This window comes from Salminus brasiliensis, chromosome 4 (assembly GCF_030463535.1).
Source record: "Salminus brasiliensis chromosome 4, fSalBra1.hap2, whole genome shotgun sequence".
NCBI lineage: Eukaryota > Metazoa > Chordata > Actinopteri > Characiformes > Bryconidae > Salminus > Salminus brasiliensis.
Window position 1 is genome coordinate 25,424,348 of NC_132881.1, and position 22,741 is coordinate 25,447,088.

Below are 22,741 nucleotides of genomic sequence, written 5' to 3' on the forward strand. Positions count from 1 at the left end.
TGTAGCAGATTACAGCACTGCCTGTTCATTTGAAACTGTTCTCTGAAATGCACAGGGTTGTTTTCCTGGTATCATCTTGCTTAAATGAATGAGTTTTAACTGCATTTGCATTTTTGCTGCTTTTTATTCCTCCTAAGAGACATGGCCAAGACAGCTCTGAAGGTGCAGTTACGTGAGTGATTTCTTAAAGCAAAATCATGGTGGTTTTTCTGAGCTGGAGTCTTCAGCAATGCTATATAATGTTCTTATGTGGTGCCTTGCAGCTCATGTTGGCCAGTTTTGAAGGGGGCAGGAGAATTGTGGTCTTTGCAGTAATGTTCTGAAGCACATGGGTATTTATAGGCTTCAGTGAAGGTCAGTTAACTTTAAACTGAAGGAGTTTCTACAGTCTAAAAGAAGAAGAACTGTCAGGATGTTATTTTTTCTATAAATATGTTTACTTATATTACTACTATACTAAAAAATCCTAAAAATAAAGGTTCAACAAAAGGTTCTTTGAGCGATGCCATAGAGAAACCACTGCTGGTTCCATAAAAAAAAAACATGTTTGTAAAGACGTGTTAGTGTGAAGACAAATTTAATTGGCAAAAAAAACTTCACTTAAAGGGGTTCTTCTGTGGCATCGCTCAGAGACCTGTTTACTGCACCTTTATTTTCAAGGGTTTATGGTTCGGTGTGTGTGTGGTGTAAGTTGCTATGGCAGGACCCATTGCAGTTTAAGTCTGATGTGTGGTCTGAGAGGTGGATCTCTCTTCCCCAGAGCATGTGTACAGTATGTGTAAGATACCATATCTTGATGTAACATTTCTCACAGCAAGAGTTTTCTTCACTTTTCTCACCCCCGCTGTCTTGGTCATGCTGTCTCAGGTCTCAGTTTCTCTCACGCACGCTGTCTCTCACTGTTATTCATTCATTTATTCATGGCAGTCTTATTGCCATGATTTATTATTATAACAGTATTTTGTATTTAAATGACAAAAACAGGGACAATAACAACAATAGTATCAATAGTATCATAAAATATATTTTTTAAATGAGAGATAATAATAATAATAATGAAAAATGAAACTTTCGACAAAAAAAATGCTATATATTTATTTATATTTACAAAAAATATGTGCTAATGTTGCAAATATTTTATGGACCTCTGAAAAATACAAGAGATGGGAGGCGTCAGGGGAAATCTGGAACCAAGCTTTGTTCTCCAAACCAGCTCACAGGAACTACTTTCTTCAGACTTTCCGTTAATTATTACTGTACTCATGTACCTATACCGTCTTTATACAAGCAAAGACACTCTTATTGCCAGGATAAATAGATTTAAATAATGTACTGTGTAGAACATATATACATATACGCTATGTGCCCAAATGTTTGTGGACAGTACACCCCTTCTGATGAATGCATTCGGCTACTTGCACCCATTGCTGACACAGATGTGTGAATACACACACACACACACACATACATATGCACAGCTTGTCTAGTCCCTCTAGAGAAGTACTGCCAATAGCATAGGACTCTCTGGAGCAGATAAACATGGGCTAAAGGGGTATAAGGTCCCCAGCATTGAGCTGTGGAGCAGTGGAGCGGTGTTTTCTGGTATGATGGATGGTTTTGGGATGAGTTGGGGATGAGGTGGGATGGTGATCATCAAACACCTTGACCTCACTAATGCTCTTGTTGCTAAATGCAATCAGATCCTCACAGCAATGCTCCGAAATCTAGCCAGTGGAGACCATTACTCCAGTTTTTTTGAATACCCTTGCTTTTAAAAGAAACATCAAATTAGCAGGTGTCCCTATACTTTTGCCCATATAGCTTACTTTACATACACATGTATATTGTAATACCTCTCTCTTTCTGTATTTTACTGTTTTTTCCTTTTTGAGTTTTGCCCTGTCGCAGTGTGACTGTGAAGGGATGAATTGCAGCATGTGTATTGCAGGATAATCTATGCTACACTCGTCAGCTTTGGGTAGAGGGTGGGGGGAAGCTTGAACAAAAAAAAGTTTGATTTTTGTTTGGTGTTCTCCACATCTCACTCAGAACTTCAAATGCGATGAACGTCGCATGACAAAAAGGCGAGTAAACAGCTGCCTCAGGGCAACCACATGCCAAAATAGGGAAATATCATTTTCATCAGATTTCTGAAGACGTTAATTCACATCCCGATCCGGCCATTAGCTGTTTAGCTATGTGAAGGCTCTGCTGGCCCTCTCGGTGGTAGGCTTGTGTATGTGTATGTATATATATATATATATATATATATATATATATATATATATATGTGTGTGTGTGTGTGTGTGTGTGTGTGTGTGTGTGTGTGTGCGCGCGTGTGTTGGGGGTTGGTGGCAGCGTGGCATTTGTCAGCTTAGCTCTTCTGCTTCAAGTCCAGATTGATGGGTCATCTTTCCCCTCTTTTTCCTTCCAAAATGTTTTCCTCAGAAAAGGTCAGACACTTAAAACTATTTGCTTAACAGCACGTCACTTTCCCTTAGAGGACCAGCAGGGGAAAAGAGGCAGTGAGAGAGGCAGGGCTTTAGTTTTTCTTTTTTCTCCCCCAAACAGGGCATATCCGCATGGGCTTGTTTTAGTAGGGAACATGAGGGGGGGTGGTACTGACAGTGCTCTACCGTGCCAGGCCGTGTGTCCGCTGTCTCTACAGGTTACGCTCTTGTTTCAGACACTGGCCATTAACCGAGGGGAGAATCTGAAGATTCTGTCAGTGAAAGTTAACATCCCCGACTGGGTGAAGACTGACTTCTGTAGGTGGTGCGTCAACGTCAGGTCAGCTTCCCGCCCCACCAGAACACACACACACACACACAGACACACACACACACACACAAATATATGCACTGTTCCCCTGCTTTCTGTGTGTGCTGAAGCGTGTTTGCTTAAGCAGTAGGTTGGCAGCTGACTTTCACACTACCAGGTGTGACAGATGAGTATGCCAGGTTTTGAGTAAGTGTTACTGTGTCCAGTGCCATTGATGTTCACTTTGTGGTTGTTATTTTAATTTGATTTCTTTGCAAGGCTTCAGAGTTAAAAAATACAGATATGTCTGCATTGGTCGATGCAGTGAGCTTTTATATTAAACAGAAATTGGAAATGTAATATCAAGTTATTTGGATACAAATATGGGGGGAAAAACAAATGAACAGCCCATGAAAGCCTTAATCTTTCTTAATATATATAAGCATATGTATGTTTGGCATTATAACAATGTTAAGAGATTGAGGTAATTATAAATTAAAATATAAGCGAAATAAGCAAATATTGTATGTATTATTTTTTTGTTTTTACATCCCCATTTATTACTACTTACAATCAAAATGATTCAATTTAATTGCAAAATAGATTTACTAGCAAAATGTGCAAATGTTCAGCTGTTTGCAACAAACCAATCAAACAGGAACACGTTAAATAGCTCAACACAGCAAAATAATTTAACACAAAATGCCACAAACTGCAGTCTCACATTCATTCAACCGCTTCATGACGAGCGACTTCAGTACCCAGTAGAGCCATCCTTCACACTTTTGCTGTTCTGACCGTCTGCAAATGTGCTGCATAGTCAGACACCAGCTTCTGAAACCAAGCGCGGGTGGACTTTTAGGTATGCTTGGGATCGTTGTTGTGTTGGAAGGTCCAATAATGCCCAAGGGTCAGCTTTCTCACAGAAGGCCTGATGTTTTCTCTTAGCATTGCCTGATACTTGATTGAATCCATCCTGCCTGCACACACTGCAGTTTATCAGTGTAAGAGGAAGCGAAGCAGCCCCAGTGCAGCACAGAGCCACTGCCATGCTTGACTGTAGGCAGGCAGTTCTTGACCGCTGATCCAGAGGCCCCAAAAGTTCCAGATTTTTCATTACTCCACAGAACAGAATCCCAAAACACTTGGGATTGTATAATATTGAGACTGCAGTCGTCATTAAAAGTGGCATTTTGTGTTGAACTTGAGGAATGCATTGTTCTATTAGTTGTTTTGAGCTGTTTAGATTGCTCTTACTTTATTGGTTTATTGCAAACAATAAACTTTTTTTTGTGATTTTGATTGCAGCTGTAAAATGACTGAAACCAAAAGCAGGTGCTTCACATCAGCTGCAGACGATTAGAACCTGGTTAGAGAGGATTCTGAAGGAGCTGGTCTTATTTAAACCTCAGACATTTGGTTAATTACGTCTTATAGGGGAACAAACATTAGCATTTCCTTTAGCAGTTTTAGACAGTTTTCTCTCAACAAAGAGATGCAGGGGGCTCAGAGTAGCTCATGCACTAAGGCAGTCTAATGCGCTACCGTTCTGGCCTGGGGGCCACAAGTTCAGATCCTGAGCATGACTCTTTGCCAGCAGCGCAATTGCCAGTGCTTTCTCTGGTTGGGTAGATGGCGCTCTCTCCTCTCATTACTCATAAGCAATGCTGTTCGGCACAGGTGTCTGTTAGCTGGTGCTGTGGAGCTGGGGACCCAGCACTTGCTGTGTGATACTACTACCTCAGAGCGGGTCGGCTTCCTGGCAATACCGCATCGAAAAGTCCAGTTCGAAAAGAGGCGGTGACTGACTTTAGCATGTGTCTGAGGAGACGTGTTACATCCCTAGGAAAAGGGAAAATTCAAATTACGGCAGACAAAAGATGCATTTTTATTATTTTTTTGCCATGACACAGATGATATACTGTTCTTACATACTACTAGTATATCTAAATAAAGCAGTAAACCCATTTATGTTCTGTTTAAGTGCAGTTATATGTATCTGTAACTTACTGTAATGCGGCAGTTTCCTTCAGAAGTTCTGTCTGTCTGTCTGCATTTTACACACTACAACATGTAATGTTTGCCTAAAAGTAAAAGCATGGATTTGTTCAATACATTTAGCTTTCTAAAATAAAGCAACGAATTAAACACATACATACATACATTTATATACATGTGACGCATCTAAAGAGAATGGATTTAGCTTTTTTTACTTAATTTACTTAATTTTTATTAAGTAAGATTTAGTTAATTACTTAATTCAGCCCAAACTATATATTTTGTTTCTGGGGTGTTGCTAAATGAGTGTGCTGTTATAATATATATATATATAATAATATAATGATTTGTTGTTTTATATGTATCATGTTTGTATGCATCTGATTTGTGCATTTGTGCCTTCTTCGTTTCGTAGATGGAGACCACAAGGGTTTGCACGGCCAGACCTGATGAAGATTTTAAATTCTGCTGTAGAAGATTCCTACAAGAGGCTCATCACACCCCTACTCTGCAGAGGCTACAGGTTACACTCTTTTTAAACCTTTAGTGTTGCAGCGTAGAGCTGAAAATAAGAGCGGCAGACAAGTGGAGCCCGCTCTCGCTCTCCATCTCGCACATGATCTCTTATGCTCTCTCGTTTTCTCTCTCTCTCTCTCTCCCTCTTTCTCAGGACTAAGCTGACCACTAATGCGGAGAAGGAGTCTGTCGCTATGTTTGTGCGTAACCTGCGTCAGCGCCTGCTGATGTGCCCGATTCGTGGGCGCGTCATCCTGGGGGTGGACCCAGGCTATCGCCACGGCTGCAAACTGGCCGTCTTGTCCCCTACCAGTAAGAGCATGTTCCACAGCTACTGTTTCCTTTTCCTAGTTTTAGATCCTTGTTATAGGTTTGTTTTGTTTGACAAATCCTAGAGAACTTTTCCTTTTCTTTAGAAATTTAAAGCATTTGATTTTCATCAGCCATTGAATGTTTTGAATGTTTTACACATCTGAGATTGCTGCACAATTGGGAAAAAAACAAATTAGTTTGAAAATGCTAAAAGCCATAATTTCTCAATTTATTATTTTATCCTGTGAAAGACGTATCCGAATGTATTTGCCTTTTTACAATATATGCATTTATTGATAAACGCATTAAAGGTCTGTAGTTTTGTACAATCAAACACAGCTGATTTTCTTAACTTGGGAAATTTTACACATTAAATTATTGGATTTCTTCAATTATTATTAAACATACACAGTTTTATACTAAAGTCTTAATGCTGCTGGTGATTTTCTAATGAAAAAGTACAAAAGGGAACGCAGGATCCTGGACATTGGGCTTTTTCTAGACATTCCAAGCACGTGGACGTCTCTGGGAACATAGAGCCCCGAGAGCAGTTTTGGTTGTTTCTAGGGCTGCACAGTAGATAGTTTCAGCTTAGTTATCGCAGTGTGCACAGGCAAGAGACGTGTAGTATGAAATAAGACTTTTTAAAACTTGATGCTTGATTCAGAAGGAAAATTCACACTGTTCTCATGTTCCATGACAGATCTACTAGAGATAAAATTATATCTGCCCGATATTGTTTATTTTACTCTAATATTGGATAAACATAGTACAGATATCATAACACATAGTACTAATATCATGACGTGTTGGATTATTAACTTCTGTTGAAATCTGGGGAAAATTCCTGTCCTTTTAATATCTTTAGTATAATAATAATTGCAAAATAAATACATAAATAAATAAATAAAATAAAATGTTATTATTACTCTCTCTCTCTCTCTCTATATATATATATATATATATATATATATATATATATATATATATATATATATATATAGTATTATTACAGTTGATAAATGATATACATTTATTATATCGATTTTTTTAAATTAATATTATTATTTTTTTTTTTTGTTATGTCATACCCCCCCCCCCCCAATAGGATAGCAAAAGACATAGAAATTGTGCTTTGAATAGAATATTTAAGGTTGTTTTCTGTAAATGTGGTATATGTGGTAATATCTGGTAAAAACATTTCTACAAATAAACAATGATGTTTGCTGAAATTGATGACCTGAAGCAGAGCGGTATAATCAAGTGAAAAAGTTATTTTACAGATGCAGATAATTGCAAGATATAATATAATATAATATAATACTTTTATTTAATGTTTTAATCTTTTAATTTAGTCCAGGAGGTTTGAGATGGGAATTTAATGAAATGTGAATGTGAAATTCCTGGTCATTACCCTGTGTGTGCAACAACAGAGATATTTTGGAAATGGCAGTCCTGGCTGAGCCAATCGTTAAATGGTAACGTGTTAATTTTTTATGGTGAAATCTTTCTGAAGGCTGGTGTCAGATAGGCAAGCGTGAGAGGAAGGCCCCCTGTGCCCTCTCGGTGGGCGGGGCTCCACGCTGGGCAGCATGTGTGCCCAGCTCACAGGTGGCTGATCGGCCTGGCGGGTGTGTGTCAGGTGGCATCGCCATGCTGCCACCTGCCCTGCGGCAGCACCACATGTATCCACACACACACACACACACATACACAGATGTGTGCGCACACACACGCACACAAAACACTTTATGCCAGGCTCAGCTTGAATGTGACAGGTCTGTGGGTGTGTGGTCAGACGACCTTCTGCTCTCCAGGGGTGTCTAGTAGGATTAACTCGCTTCTCCTGAGCTGACCTCTTTGTGGGGGTGAGGGAGGTGGGGGGCATGAATGGACTAGCCTAAAAGAGGATGAGAGTGACAGAGATGGACTTGAATAGAAGTCTTAAATCATATGAATTTTTCATTTACTATTTACAGTATAGTGCAAAGAGGAATCTGATAGAATAATATGTGAAGATACGGTATGTACAGGTCCTGGAAAACCTGGAAAGTCATGGAAAATAGACATCCAAGTACTGAATAGTCCTTGAAAAACAACATTTAATAAAAAAAAAAAAGGAAAAGTCATGGAAAATATTGTAATGAACTCCTGTCGTCATTTTATATAATATAAAACAAACTTTTATAGTTAATAATATAAAACATAATTTTTCACATGGCCAATCGCTGTCCATATTTCATATGACCATGAACATGCATGACATTATTAACTAGCTAGCCTGGACAGTCTTTCAGCTGGAAAACGTGGACTAAACAGGGATGGCCAAACTTTTTGTTCCTGGAATATTTAGTTTTTTGCTACTTAAAGTCCTTGAAAGTCCTTGAATTTGAAATTAGTTATAGTGTATGAATCCTGTGAGTAGGGCTGGGTGATAGGGTAAAATTATTGTATCACAATATTTAAAGACATTTTTTGCGATACACGTAAACACAGACCAAATGCATAATAGTGGCAAATTCTGAAAAACTGCTGTTCAAATAATCTCCCATACTGAGTACAGTGATTTGAGTATTTAACATCGTCTAATTAAAAGTAAGATAAGATAAGATAAGATAATCCTTTATTAGTCCCACAGTGGGGAAATTCTCAGTGTCACAGCAGAAAGGGATAGAAAGACACTCAGTTACAAAAAAAATGTAGATAAATAATTTACACTATATACACAATATAAATAAGAAATAAAAAAGCAACAACAATACTATTTACAGATTATTGCAAATTACATCATTGCACAAAGTATTTTTACATTGAGGGACTTCTGTTCCCTGAACATGTGTGTGTAGTTTAAGTGTGTGTGTGTATGTGTATGTGGTCCGCTGGGAGCAGTGCTGGTTGTGACTAATGACACTGTTTGTAATGAAATGTGCAGTTAATCAGTGTCCTTTAAGCACTGGCTATACCCTCAATATGCTTAGAAAAGCATGTTGTTTACCACAATAACAGCATTTATCACGATTCATATTGGCCACCCCTACTCTGGAGGAACAAAGTGTTATTGGGTAAGAACACACTTATTAATGAGATAAATAGTTTTCCTGCAGAAAAGCCTTATTTTGTGGAAGTAAACCTAAGGCATTAACACGAATTGCCTCTTGAGCTGCCAAACCAGCTCTGACCCGTTGAGTCATGGGTGCCAGGTGAGGTGGGGCCTCCATGAATCTCATCAGTGAGTCTTGAGCAACCATGATGCCCTGTTGCTGGTTCTCTGGTTGTCCAGTGTGTCCGGTATGCAGTGTTGTAATTATGTAATTACCTTAATCCTATTTTACATGTAGTTCAAATAAAAGATGAATGAATACAACTATTGTCTGAATTTTTAAAATTTAACTACTCAGTTTATAGACCGTAAGAGAAGTTCCGGGTTAAACCTCAAAACATGGTCACTAACCATTCTGCATGTGAGGCAAATAATTCTTTGAACTTTATTTTATTTTTATTTTTTATTTGAACTTCTGGTAAAGTTTACAAGAACTTTATTACCTTTTAATTAACTACTTAAGCCTTGTGCATAGGCTCACACTGCAGTTTTTCACTCTCATAACCACATTACTGAAACAGTTAGCATCAATTTTATAAACTCTAAAACAGAACCCTGTGGGACTCTCCAAAAAGTAGGACTAATAACTGAATAATAAAGAGGCTTGAATGTGTTAATACTTTGACTTGTGTTTAGTTGAGCTAAATAAGTTTTTAGTGATCGTGCCACTCCTTCAGGAAAAAAGAAGGGGCAAATCAGAATCAGATTTATTGGCCAAGTATGTTCACACACACAAGAAATTTATTCCGGCTGTTAGTGTCTCTCTAGTGTTAACAATATACAGCTACTTCTACATAGAATTTACAGACAATACACAATACACAGTGGTTAAAGTCCTGCTTCTTGCAACTACAATTAAAGAGATTCCAGTGAATGTAAATGTTGTCACTTGGGAAACCTTCATTGTTTTTATCCTTTTGCTTTTGCAGGCCAGATCCTGCACACGGATGTGGTATACCTGCACAGTTCAGGCAGGAACAGGGAGGCTGACAAACTGCGCCACCTCATGCTGAAACACAGGTACTGCACTTTTGAAAAGTACAATGAAAACAGGAGCCTAGACTAGTATGAAATGTCCTGTTGTCACCTGTTTTTAAAATCTCAGGATTTTAAAAATCTGCACAGTTCAGCCAGTTGCCGGTATAATTTCTGTAATATTTTCATATGAAGTCATATGTGTTTTTACAAAAATGCAGACTGTAAAGAGCATTAAAGTTCAAGTATGTTGAAGTGCATGACCATACGACCCCGTTTTCCTCAGTCTTCTTCCATTAAAAAGCTTTTGACCACCCCCCCCTCCCCCCTCTCTTTTTTACCTCCTCAATTCCAGCTGCCAGACTGTCGTCATCGGAAACGGCACTGCATGCCGGGAAACGGAGGCCTTCTTTGCTGACCTCATCAAAAGTGGCTTCTTCAAGCCTTTGGATGTGTCCTACTGGTAAGCCTGGAAATGCACTGCACGACCTTAATGAACAGTGACCCGGGTGTCCGTTGGGATGTTTTTGCTTATTATGTGTGAGATAAGAGCCGTTAGGAGGAGAGGTTTAATGTGGTCATTAAAAGCAGCTCTTAAGTAGAGCTGAGAGGGCAGCTCTGTTTGTTTGAAGTGAATTGAAATTCCTCTTTGAATCTTAAGTGCAAGTACAGATAGAAATTTGGAAGCACTTGATCAATAAACTCTCAGAGGTAAGAAAATAGCAACTGTGGAACGAGGGGGATTGGGGGGAGGAGGAGGAAATGGAGCCGGTCTGGAATGTGTAACTCTTGTGGGTTTTAAATGGTATCTGGACCTTGTTTGACTGTCTCTAATTAAAAACAAATATTTCTCACCGTCCTTCAAACCAAACCGGTCCGACGTTCTCCCATCCAACTCAAATATCGGCTAGATCTGGGATCGTCTCTTTCTCCATCTAGCTAGACTTGTGTTTGTTGACTTTTGGTTCGGACTGGAGGCCTGCCCAGAACCGCTCTGAAGTGGCCGTTTATGGAGTGCAGTGATGGCGGTTTTCGGTATAGCTCTCTGCACCCCTCAGTGCAGCTTGGATGGGCTGCCAGGTCAGCCTCAGTAATTCTCGGCCAAGCATGATGCGTCAAAAAAACGACATCCAAGGCGCTCCACAAGTGGATCCATTTCAACCTCCGTTCTAAAATGGAAGTGGAAGATTTGAGATCTCCATATAACCAGTGCTGTATCTGCGCTTGGGCGCTGGGCGCCACACGCTTTAGAAGCGTTTCCGGTGCTGGTTCATACGGCCAAGTGTTACAGAAAGCAAAGTGCTAGTTGACATAAATCGTATGGATTGAATTTCTTATTCGAACACTATGTCTTGATATTTAAGGACGCTGCTGTTTCAGCTTCTTGGAGGGTGAAGGCCAAGAACTCGGTACAGAGTTTCCCAAGGAAAAGATTAACCCTTTATGTACAGGCACACTGTGCAGTAACTTTTAAGACCCAGGTAAGTGAGTTAGTAAAATGTCCCAATATGCAAGTGTGCAGTAATCACAGACAGGTTTTTGCTATTTAAGAGTTTAAGATAGATATGCATGCAGCTGTAGTTCACAGTAAGGGATAGTGAGCATCACTCTGCATTGGTACTCTCCATTGGACCTGATGGTTATTAGTATCAGGCTAATATCAGCAGAAAATGTCAGATTGTGGAAGGAAAAAATAAATGCTAATGCTAAGTGAGGTGCTTCAGTTATTTGTAGCTCATTTTTAGCCTTTGATAAAAGCTTAGGAGTGGATTGGTCGATACTCAAGCTATCAGTTTTGTTATTAGCATCCAAAACAGAAAAAGTGCCATCATGACTATTACCTACTTAATGAAGTACCCTAACTTGAGTATCTCAGTGGGGGATAAAGAGAAACCCAGCGGTCTCTTCAGGAGAATATTGTGTTGCTATTTTTAGTTTGGCAATACTTGCCATGATTGTGCTTCAGTAACACTGGAGGTTTACTCTCTAGTGTTACTGAAGCACAATCATGGCAAGTAAACACCAGTTTTAGCTATCAGTTTTCATACCATGGTATACCTATCATACTGTGTACATGTGCTTAATACCGATATTTAAGAAGAAGAAAAAAAAAGAATCCCTCCTACTTTCTTACTATTTTCAGAGTTTGGAAAAACTGTCATTTGATTAATTGATTTTGTTTGTTTGTTTTTTTATTTTATTATTATTATTCAGGGAGATTTGTTTAATGATTCAATCTTCTGTTTTCATTCCTTTAAAGGTCATTGTACCTAATAATAATAATAATAATAATAACAATAACAATAATAATTAGAAGAAGACGATGATTTGTGAAACACTTTATGCTGTAATACCTTAAAACCATGATGTTTTCTGAGATGGTTATCATACCTAATATAGTACCCTATTATGAGTATCTATATGTATGTTATTATGTATTACCATGTATCTCCTACATGGAGACAGGGGTTTAATTCCCAGTCTGGGTGACTATGCTGCGCTTCAGCAATAAGAGTTCTTGGTCAAGACTCCGAACACTACATTGGCCCTCCTCTGTAATACAAGGAACCTTGTAAGTCGCTATGGATAAAAGCATTAGCTAAGTGTCATTCATACATATATATAGATGTTACATTATGCAGTTAGCAGTGTGCCAAGCCCAGAGTAGCATCACTAGAGACGCTATTCTGCCTATTATAGGTTAGTGCAGCATCACAATTATTTTGAAAACATGTTTCTTTTATGGTACACATGCTACATAATGCTGCCTTAATCAATGTGTGGTTGGTTTAGGCTCTGCCTTAGCTGACGGGACAGAACTTGTATATTTTGAAGTTTGTCCAGCATTTCTAGAATGTTCTGGGTTCTCAGAGGCCTGAAATAGAAACGTCCCTACTGGAAACTCGCTTCTTTCCTTCCATACATTTTTTCCAGGGTGAGTTTGATCAAATAAGTGTGTCTAACATGGCTCAAATTAGTTCAAGCACATGACTTTCACAAGCTCTTTCCCTTTGGATTATGGTTTTCCTAAAGTCATTAAAGTATTGTCAGCTAAGCTGTCTTTGGAAAGATAATAAATGATGAAAGATGATTTTTTTATTTTTTATATTTTTTTCAATTCTGGTAACTTAATGTCTTGAGAGGCCTTCAGTCCTCTTTCCTGGTCTCAGAGTGATCAAAGGTCAGGAAAGTGAGGGAATGACTTTACAAAGTTGCATATATGACCACCAACGTTGCAAATGTGAACACACTCAACCACCATATGTTTTGATCTCGAGTGTCCTCCAGTGGTGACAGTTCAACATAAGAATTGCTGATTAATGGCCTGTCCTCACCTGATTAGTGGTCTGATGAATGTCCTGACGCGGCTTGTTCTTTGTGTTCAGATGTTCTCGCCATGATTTTGAGACTTGACCGTAAACAGGCAACTGAACACTTTGAGAGGTTTTTAAGATTTTAGGCCAAACCAGACTGGGGAGCATTTCTGCACTGTTATGTGGGGGAGATTTAACCATGAATGAACCATGTGGTCAGTTCCACAGTTTGCGTCCCACTACGTTGGTAGTGGGAAAACTGTTCTGGCTGTAGTAGTGCAGAATGGTCTTGCTGTGGTTTCTGCTGGGAGAGCTAAAGAATTGCAGCTAAACTGAAAGTAATGAACAGGGATTAATCTGCACTGTATTAAAAGGCAGACCAACTTCAAATGTTTAAGTAACTGATTACAGAGCAGTTTTGAGTTAACTCAAATCATATGTTCTCCTAACTCTACTGGATTTTTCCTATTGGCTTCTTTCCTTCCATGCATATTTTCCAGGTTAAGTGTCATTAAATAAGTGTGTCTAACGGGACCCAAATTTACTTCAAATTAGTAAGTAACTCAACTTAAAGTGTATTCAAAAGTTCTCATAACTCACATTTTCAGTAGTGCATGTTACGTTGAGCCTCAAAAACATTAATAAATAATCCTAAACTGAAATAGCTAAAATCTTCACTCTTCTCAGTTCGATTACTGTGTATTCTTATCTAGGTTAGAACGTTCCCGATCACATATTGTGATGGGGGACTGTTTTCAGGGCTGTGGGGTTGATGTGGTTTAAATCTATTATCTCCTGCCTCTCGACCAGCAGGCAGTTAGACAGTTGTGCCACTCGAGATCTGTGAGACCATGTACATTTCTGTCTCCAAGAAGGAACGGAAAGGTAAACGTAGTCAGAGCAGGCTTAGCAAAAAAGTCTTTGTGTGGGGAAGTTATGTGTTAGGGGAAGTTCTATCCTACAGATAGGAATCAACAGTGAAGATCGTACACAATATTTAAGCAGTTTCAGCCACAGCTTATTTACTAATGTTTTGGAGGTGCCACTTAAAATGTTGACCAAACTGAGATGTAGTACTAAAAATGTAGTACTAAAAAGAGTTTTTTTTTTTTTTTACTAGTTTTCAGTTGTTATTGTCAGTTGGACTCACATTGAAGATATGATTATAATGAATTGGTACCCTTGAGCAGCATTGGTAAAAAAAAAAAGCAAAAGCGCAGTCTTCGTGGTTATGAAAGGTGTTTTGGTGTTTGTCCTCATGTTTTATCAGTTTGCGCTTGTCTATCGTGTGTTTGTGTGCGGGAAGTGTTTGTCAAGAGCTTGTTCCCTTTAAAAGACAAAGTTCCCGGCGCTACTGCAGTTAATTAATCTGCTGGGTTCATTCACACCGTCTGCTTTCTGTCTCCCCACACCACAGCCCTGATGAGCAGCCCTCCCGGTGCCCCCGCCCTTCATCCTCCTCTCTCCCCCTGTCCTCATGTCCCTCCCAGCCTCCTCTCCTCCTCTTTTCCGCCTGGCTGCTCCTGCGCAATGACAGGCAGCGCCAGCAGCCCACATGCAGTAATCAGCCTGCGGGAGGATGGCGCTGCGCTCAGCAACCCTTCTGCTGGTCCTTTAAAAAGGGTGGTGTTTTGCCACTTTTGCGTACTTTGTGTCTATTCTAAAGCTAAGATCAATGCTTATCTGACAGGTCTTTATACTTTGTTTCCATCAACGGCTCTGCTGTGCTTTATAAATGGGGAAATTCACCACTTCTTTATACTTGTATGCCCATTGTCATTGACAGTTTTGGTCCAGCGGGATATTAAGCGTCTCTAGGAGCTGAATAGTTGCACGTTAATAATCTAGGCAGTGTATCAAATTTAGCATTGACTCTTGTATTTACACAAGTACCTCTCTATAGCTATGGAAGCATATTCACTTCTGTGTGATTATAAATAATAGATCTGTGTAATTGCATGAATCAAAACTGTAGTTTATGGACACGTGTAATTGCATTGTACACACATTATACTATTGTTATGCATCTGTAACAGTGAATACATCACTAGTAGTTACCTTATTATTACATGAACAGTTATTGTGTGACTATGCTGTCATTTGTGACACATTTTTTATATATTTATATATTTTTATTTCTAATCTTCTAATTATTTTCCAATTACCGGGCCAATTACCCAATCCCCATTCTTATAAACTCCCCTTATCACTAGCAGTCACCCCAGCACTAGGAGAGTGAAGACTATTGTATGTCTCGAAATGCCACTGATGCAGCATAGCTAGGCAGCCAGCGCACTCTGAGGAAAGCATGGCTCCCCAGCTCTGATACAGTAACTAACAGATGTCTGTGCTGGCCAACATCACACCAGGAGTGATGTGGGGAGGTAGACTGACGCTCCCACCCCCGACAGCACGAGACAGATTGTGCTTTTTCAGATTCCGGCTGCTGATGGCAGTCAGCATGACCTATGATTAGAACCAGCTATCCTCAATTGCATTCAATATGGCTGTGATATTACTTGTACAGTCAGTTTGATAAAGGCAGAGTAAAAGTAAAAGACAAATAGATGTACATCAAACATAAACAGGGTCACAGTTCAGAGCAGGCAGTCTCATGGAGAGTACAAGGTACACACTATTAGGATAAATATGTTTATTTCACAAACATTAATGCCACCTAGTACCCTTAAGAAAGATCCCACTTGTGCAGCCGGAATTACGAATGCGAATGAAATGAAAAATGGTGGCTAAAGAAACCTGCCAACGGAGTAGTTAGTTTATGCATAGAACAGTAATCAGCTTTGTTCTATAGCAAGTTAAATGCACATGCCCTATAGAGGTAGTGAGCACACACACCCGGACCGGTGGGCTGCCACCTCCACTGCCCAGGGAGCAGTTGGAGGTTAGGTGCCTTGCTCCAACCCTGTGCCGTGGATTATGGGAGGAGACGGCCTTCATTCCCCTCACCCCCAATTCTTACCTGCCGGTAGGATTCGAACCGATGACCTTCTGATCTCAAGCCCACTTTTCTAATCATTAGGCCACGACTTTCCCAGATTAAAATAATGTACACATACAACCATTAGCAGCAGCTGCCCTGTTAAAAATAAAGAATTATGTACCATCCTGTACTGATTCGGCCTTCTTCTCTGCTTCTCTGTTAAAAGGTTAAAGGTCAGTGATACACGGGAACTCGAATATTAAATATCTCAGAATTTCCCACTAGAAATTCCGACTTGAAGGGTTGTTCAGGTGTCTCTTCCAAGAAACTTGTACTTGCCTCATAATTACTGTATAATTCCAACGTGAACTCAGCATAAGTCAGTGGATTTGCATGGTACTATGGGAACTGTAGTGGTTTAGAGGTATTGCTATGGTAACTCTATTCTTGTACACCACTAATATTTTCTAATTGCAGTACCAGCGACAATTGCTTCTTTGGTGTGAGTCCTCATTGAATCTGCCACGTTACTGAATGCCTGAGAATCCTAATCATTATTTACTTTCCAGTAGAAGCCCTGGACTTTTTTTTCTCTCTGGCCAGACGCTCTTCGGTGCCAGCTCTCTTTACTCCTGCAGACAGCTACCGAACTTTCAAGACATGACCTAATTTCCTCAAACACCAAGATTTTAATTAATCCTCAGCATGAAGCAGGTGGACTAAGAATGTTTCCAAGATCAAGGGCGGGTTTGTCTGTATCACCTATCCTCATTATGACTAACAGACCCTTGGTGTGCCTTCAAGATGAACAAAAATCCATTGAAGTGACCCATAAAAGAATGACCTTGGCTGTCATAATGTCTAAGCGGTTTTCTTGAGAGTGAACAGTGGTAACTCTGCCCTATACCCCTTAAAATAGGGGTGCTTCCAAGGGTTCTTTGAGCAATTCCACAGAAGAACCACATTATTTTAATAGAGATGTGTAAATATGAAGATCTTATAAATTAAGTGAAGGTTTTTTTAGACCTTGTTGACGTCCATGAATGCCCTCTTTTAACCTTTCTGTTTTCTCCTCAGAGTACTGCCACATTACTGGATCTCCACGAGTAGTGTAGCAGCATTAGCTTAGTCAGTACTAAAGACGTGAGGCTCTCTCATTTCTCGGTTTGACAAGAAATGAATCACAGGTGTTTTTGGAAGACCAGCATTTTTGGAATATTGCCCAAATTCTTGTTGTTTATATTGGACTGTGGACAGAATGTGGTTTGGGATTTTGCAACGCATCATTTGCCAGACTAGTTGTCAGCATAGTTGTCAGGTTTCTTTTAGAACCTAGCTGGAGAAATGTTCGAATGAGTGGAATGTCTTATAGCTACCCAAAATGAATTCGCTTCAGATTTGTGGGCTTTTGCATTCTTTGAGTAATTTCACCCTACTTGTCGTAGACATGGTCATTGTGGAATGAAATAATTGGAACGGAAAGGAGCACTGTATCCCTGATTTGCTGGTTGTGTCTTTGCATAGTGGTCTGTGCTGACTCTGCTCCTTGCTCCTGAGGGGTGAGGTGACATGTATCCCGCGTAACGAGAGAGCCCAGAGTGATGGCACCAACCGATCACATCAGCTTTGCTCTCAGGGCAGCGATCCTGATACAGAGGCTCGGCTGCTGACCGCTCGGACAGCCCTGTCAGCCATGTAGGAGGAGGACAACAAGCAGTGACCACCCTGATTCCCCCTAGGCTGTCCTCCTGCCACCAGCCGGCCCGTCAGTGGCCATTAGTCTCAGTTTGCTGAGGGATGAGGTGTTGCAAGAGTATTCTTAATTGCCCTTTGTCCCTGGTGTTTTTGACCGGGTTTCCTCTTACCATATTTCACCATTTTTACCTTTTTTTCTTTTAATTTTTAATTTGAATTATGTTTGGGTCATATCAGGTCTTTTCTAAACATGAAGTCCTGTATGTAACTAACACATGGCAGGTTAGCTTATCTTATTTATATAGACAAAGACCACAAGGCCTCTCAACCCAACAGGAATTGCTGATTGTGCAAGCTCAGACATGAGCTAGAAAGTTAGTTTTATGCAAAAGTCTGGGCACCCATGCTTAAATTACATGTGGTTTTGATTTTAATATGTGAAATAAGTTCACATGTATTTTCTCAGCTTATGATTTCCCTGCTCGACCACACCTCCTTATCAGATGAGGAATCCAGCCCATTCAGAACCAGACCACCCCCCCAAGCATACAGTATGTCCACAGCACTCTACGGAAGTGGCATCAATATCACACCACATAACCTCAAGAACAACTGTACTAGCTGTTAAGCATGGTGGTGGAAGCATCATGTGTTGTGCCTGTACATTTCACGTGGATAGAATAATAAAGAAGGAGGATTACTTCAGAATTCTTCAGCATAACCTCAAACCTTTGAAACTTGGATAGGGTTGGGTGTTCTAACTGGACCACAACATGCATCACAGGAGGTTGTTAACTGGATAAAGCAGGCTAGCACTAAGCTTTTGCAATGGCCCTCCCAAAAAGTTCTACCTTAACCCTTTCAATAATATGCAGAATATGTAAGTAAGTTTTTGCCAGGAGTGGCAGGGTTTGAGGCAGGGGTTGGCGACGTGGCAATAACTCAATGTGCATGATATACTCAAAAGAGATACCCAGAAGAGGATCTTGTGTACATGTATCACAATAAGGATAAATACTGGATCATCCTTTCCCCCAGTCCTAGATGAAAGGCTCTGTGATTTATTTGACTTAACTGAAAACAGCAGAAACGTTTTAAAAACTCTTTGTATGTCTTTCTTTTGGCCCTTACAATTCTTTGATGCCCTTTATGTTGCTGATAGTCATCCTGCTGAAGATGCAGCTTTGGCTTCGTATGGTAGTCATAGTCATTTTCGTTATTCGTCCTTCGCTGTAGTCTGTCTTCAGGTAATTAATGCTCTTGGTTGCTGGCCTGCTCTTGGTGGAATGAGCTCATTCCTGGCTGCGAGGCCTTGGATGACGAGTATTTGGCAGCAGGGAAATTTGTCCCTAGAACTGTGTAGGAGGATTCTGGGTAGGGTGATTAGGACTGTAAGGGATGCAGGATAATTACAGTCACTAGCCTGCAGCTTTCGTCTCACTGAAGGTTAGATGGCTGAATCATAAAGGACAGCCAATTTCAGGAGTTCCTCACGGAACTGTCTTAAGGCTGCCTGACTTTACACTGACCACTTAATGCCGCTGTTCTGTGTTTGGAACTTGAGCTGGATTTTCTGCTACTATAAATGCTTTTTTTCAATGTCACGTAGCAACCGTATCATTGCTGTCACACAAAAACCTTCCCCATTCCCCATTTTTTTACTGCTGGTAAACCTGTATGACTGTATGCTTCCACGCATCTGCAAATCCAGCTACTTCCTTCACACTATGGCCTTTGACCAGTCTTCAACATCTGCTTTGCAAACCATTTTCCACACATCCAACAAGACGTTGAATCCCGTCACCCAGCCCGCAGGTATTTATAGCCCGGTCATCCTTGTGCAATTCCATCTGCAGGATCCTGAAATTGCTACCACCTTAAAAAATTATATTAACATAAGATTATATTAACATAAACATAAACTGTACCTAAATGTTCACTTCTAGTATCTTATATTCTGTAATTCAGTGTTTGGTCGTGTCCTGTAGATGTGAAAAGTCTTGGTGTGCATGATCTCCTTATTCTTTCTGAATGAGATTTTTCCAGACAGAGCTGCACTATGTCCATTCCGCTCTGTACTGATTGATCCTCGTCAGTTGGGCATGACACTTAACTGCATACCACAAAGTTTTCATTGCCTTAAGGCGGATGCCAAAGTCCCCATTTGTCAATTTCCATCTAATGGGATCCTGTGATGTCATAACTGTCTCCGTCAGTGGCACTTTTACTGTGCTGCACATTTCATGCCTCATTTGCTTGTGTTTGGCAGTTTGATGTTGAAGTTTATTGCCTTTGGAAAAATGAAGAAAATGCAGGCGACATCAAAACATGGAAACCTCAATGCCACATCTGCTTAAAATGCACTTGGGGTCCTTTGAAAATGGTGTTTAGTGTTGGAACATGGCTAGTTTGGGGATGGCCTTTTTTTCAGGACTGTAGTGGAGTGCCCGTTTTGTTCAGGTTGCCATGGATTTAGCCACAGGACCATTTAACAATTTGACACAGAAACTCCACTTACTAATAAAATGGAACAAGAGAAGCTTGTGGTCTTACAAAGCCATTCTTTTAATAGAAAAGCCTGGATGAGCAGGGGGAGCTAACCAGCAAGGGCCGCAAGTATTGGGACACCTGCTAATTCATTGTAGCTTCTAAAATCAAGGGTGTTAAAAAGGTAACTGTCTCAGGGAGGCTTCCTCTACTAGATTTTGGAGCATTGCTGTGAGGAGCGACAAGAGCAGTAGTGAGGTCAGGACGTTGGATGATGACTCTCCAACTCCTCCCAAAAGTATTGAATGGAGCTCCACTGCTCCACAGCTTAATGCTGGGGGTCCTTGTACCCCTCCAGCCCAATATGCCAATAGGTTCAAGTTTATCTCTACAGGGACTGAACAAGCTGTGTCAACAAGGGGTGCCACCTAAAGTTGCTGACCATATTCATTAGAAGGTGGGTCCGCAAATATTTGGACATATAGTGTATATGTCTGCTGACACCAATGCAATGACTAAGAAAAGTGTTATGGTGCTGGGCTGAAAAGTGGCGGTCAGTAAGCCCAGTAGGGTTTGATTTGAGACCTTGGCTTCATTGGAGTACTGGGCACTCCTAGGTAGTAAGGACTGCTCCACCCTGCCACCCCCCTCACACAATGCAGGGAAACATTCAGTTGCCTTGGGGGGTGGGTGACACTGTCCACCAGCTCTGTGTGTATATATGTGTGTGTTTGAGGCAGGAGTGGGGTGATGAGCGTCTGCCACCAGGTTGATGTGAGTGGCTGTGAGGCTTTGCTCTTTTCAGACGTGTGTGGTAGTGGCAGCTGGAGTGTGGCGTTGACGAGGCCCCCGCTGACTGTGCGCTTCCTGCCTTCTAGCGCCGTGTGTGAGACTGACAGCCCCTGACACCTGCCATTTGGGCCCTTTTCGTGGCGAAAAATGTTGCCATTTTCAGACTGCATCTGGGCCTGGTATCTCATCATTATTTCTTATGGCCAGAATCCTCAGGCTGAGGAATCGCTACACAGCTGACAGGGACTGGCCAAGCTGCCCGATTCCATCCATTAATTTGTTCTTTTCTTGGTTGGTCTTTCTCATAAAGGGATTTTACAGTATTTATCAGCTGCACATCTGATCTAAACTAACTATCTTTAATAATCACTTGCTTGCATTAGCAAATGTCATTGACGCCATTTCGCTCCACTGTCGATTACATAGTAAGAAAAGAGACTCTCAATGCTTCTTGGTCCATGTTCAGCTGGTTTACTGAGCTACGACGCTTACTATCAATTAGGAGTGCATTGTTGGAGAGTGTAGTGCCCTCAAAAACAATGAGGACAGATTCCTCATGAAGGCCGACATTAAAATGACAGACGTCTGTCATACACAAATAAAAAAATGTGACATCACCAGAAATCAAACTCAGACTTATACATAGTAGCTGTGTTCACATCCAGGACTGGAAACTGGATTTGAGGTCTAGATTCGAAGACCTAGGAACTAGGGGTTCTCAGGCAGACTTTTTGCCGCCATTCCCGTGGACCCCCACAGATAATTATTTTATTAATACTATCTAACTGTAAGCAATTATGTACTATTACATTTATTTGATAGAATCGCAAGCCGTTCTGTAGTGATGTGGCACTGTAAGCAAAACGGGTTCTAATAGTACTAAACCTTTTAACAAAGCAAAGAACAATAGCTTTTGCCCAACACTTGAAGAGCCCTTTTTTGTAATAGTGTAACATTGACTTTTTAAAAATTATACTAACTAAAAAGATACTAACATCATCCAGAACTAACTCATTTAATAACATTTTTCTGAAGGTTATATTCCTCATTCTTGTACAGTTTTGTTTTGCTGGTACAATCACAGTACGACTTAACCATTTTCAGGGCCTCATTGTCTAGAGCTTTGAGACAAATTACAGATTTTGGTCAATCAAGGACCAAACTGCACAAAACTTATGTAGCTGTTGTACTTAATTGTACTTAATTTAAAATTTTAATTAATTTAAAAAACGTAATTGGCTTTAGTTGATCTACTGAGCAATGAGTGTGGTAATGTTGTGGGACATTTTTCATCATTTTATCATTTTTCTTTTGGCTATTAAGAGTTTATATTGACCCACTAATCCTCTGGTTATATAGGGGGTCCCTGCACTCCATTGGCTTTATCCAGTTCAGAAAGTGGACATTGTTGTATGCATGCAGGGTTGGAAGCATTTAGCTCTATTGTAGGTGCAAAATGTGACCTTTACAGTGCAGTTTCTTTTTTTCTTTTTTTTTCCTTGCGTTTTGTTCCAGCGTCAGGAAAGGTCACATCAGCTTGCGTCTCAGAGCAGTCTCTCATGATGGATTTATAGTTCTGGAGTTTCTGCAGATTCTACCAAAGTTTGCCAAGTTTTTCTTCCCTCAAGCATTATTGTAGTATTTGTAGTACTCTGTGAAATTGTGTAAACAAGATTAAAATAAGACAGCTCTGGATTATTGCCTGTTCATTTACTGCAAATGCTTGGAGGCATCCAAACATCCAAACTCCTGAGCTGACCAGTAATTTTGTAGTAAATATGAATGTATAGATATTTATTTAAAAAAAAAATAAATACTTTAAAGACCTGTTTTAAACAAGTGACAGTACTT

The 22,741-nt window shown here is 40.2% G+C and overlaps 1 protein-coding gene across 1 annotated transcript in view; it reads left to right on the plus strand.

The window, feature by feature from the left end:
- Positions 1-22,741, plus strand: part of srbd1 (S1 RNA binding domain 1) — a 97,062-nt gene that overhangs the window by 14,094 nt on the left and 60,227 nt on the right. The window contains exons 9-13 of the mRNA XM_072676858.1: positions 2,687-2,790; positions 5,174-5,281; positions 5,429-5,586; positions 9,616-9,706; positions 10,017-10,124. Of these exons, the coding sequence (XP_072532959.1) occupies positions 2,687-2,790; positions 5,174-5,281; positions 5,429-5,586; positions 9,616-9,706; positions 10,017-10,124 (569 nt within the window). The remainder of the gene's footprint in view (positions 1-2,686; positions 2,791-5,173; positions 5,282-5,428; positions 5,587-9,615; positions 9,707-10,016; positions 10,125-22,741) is intronic.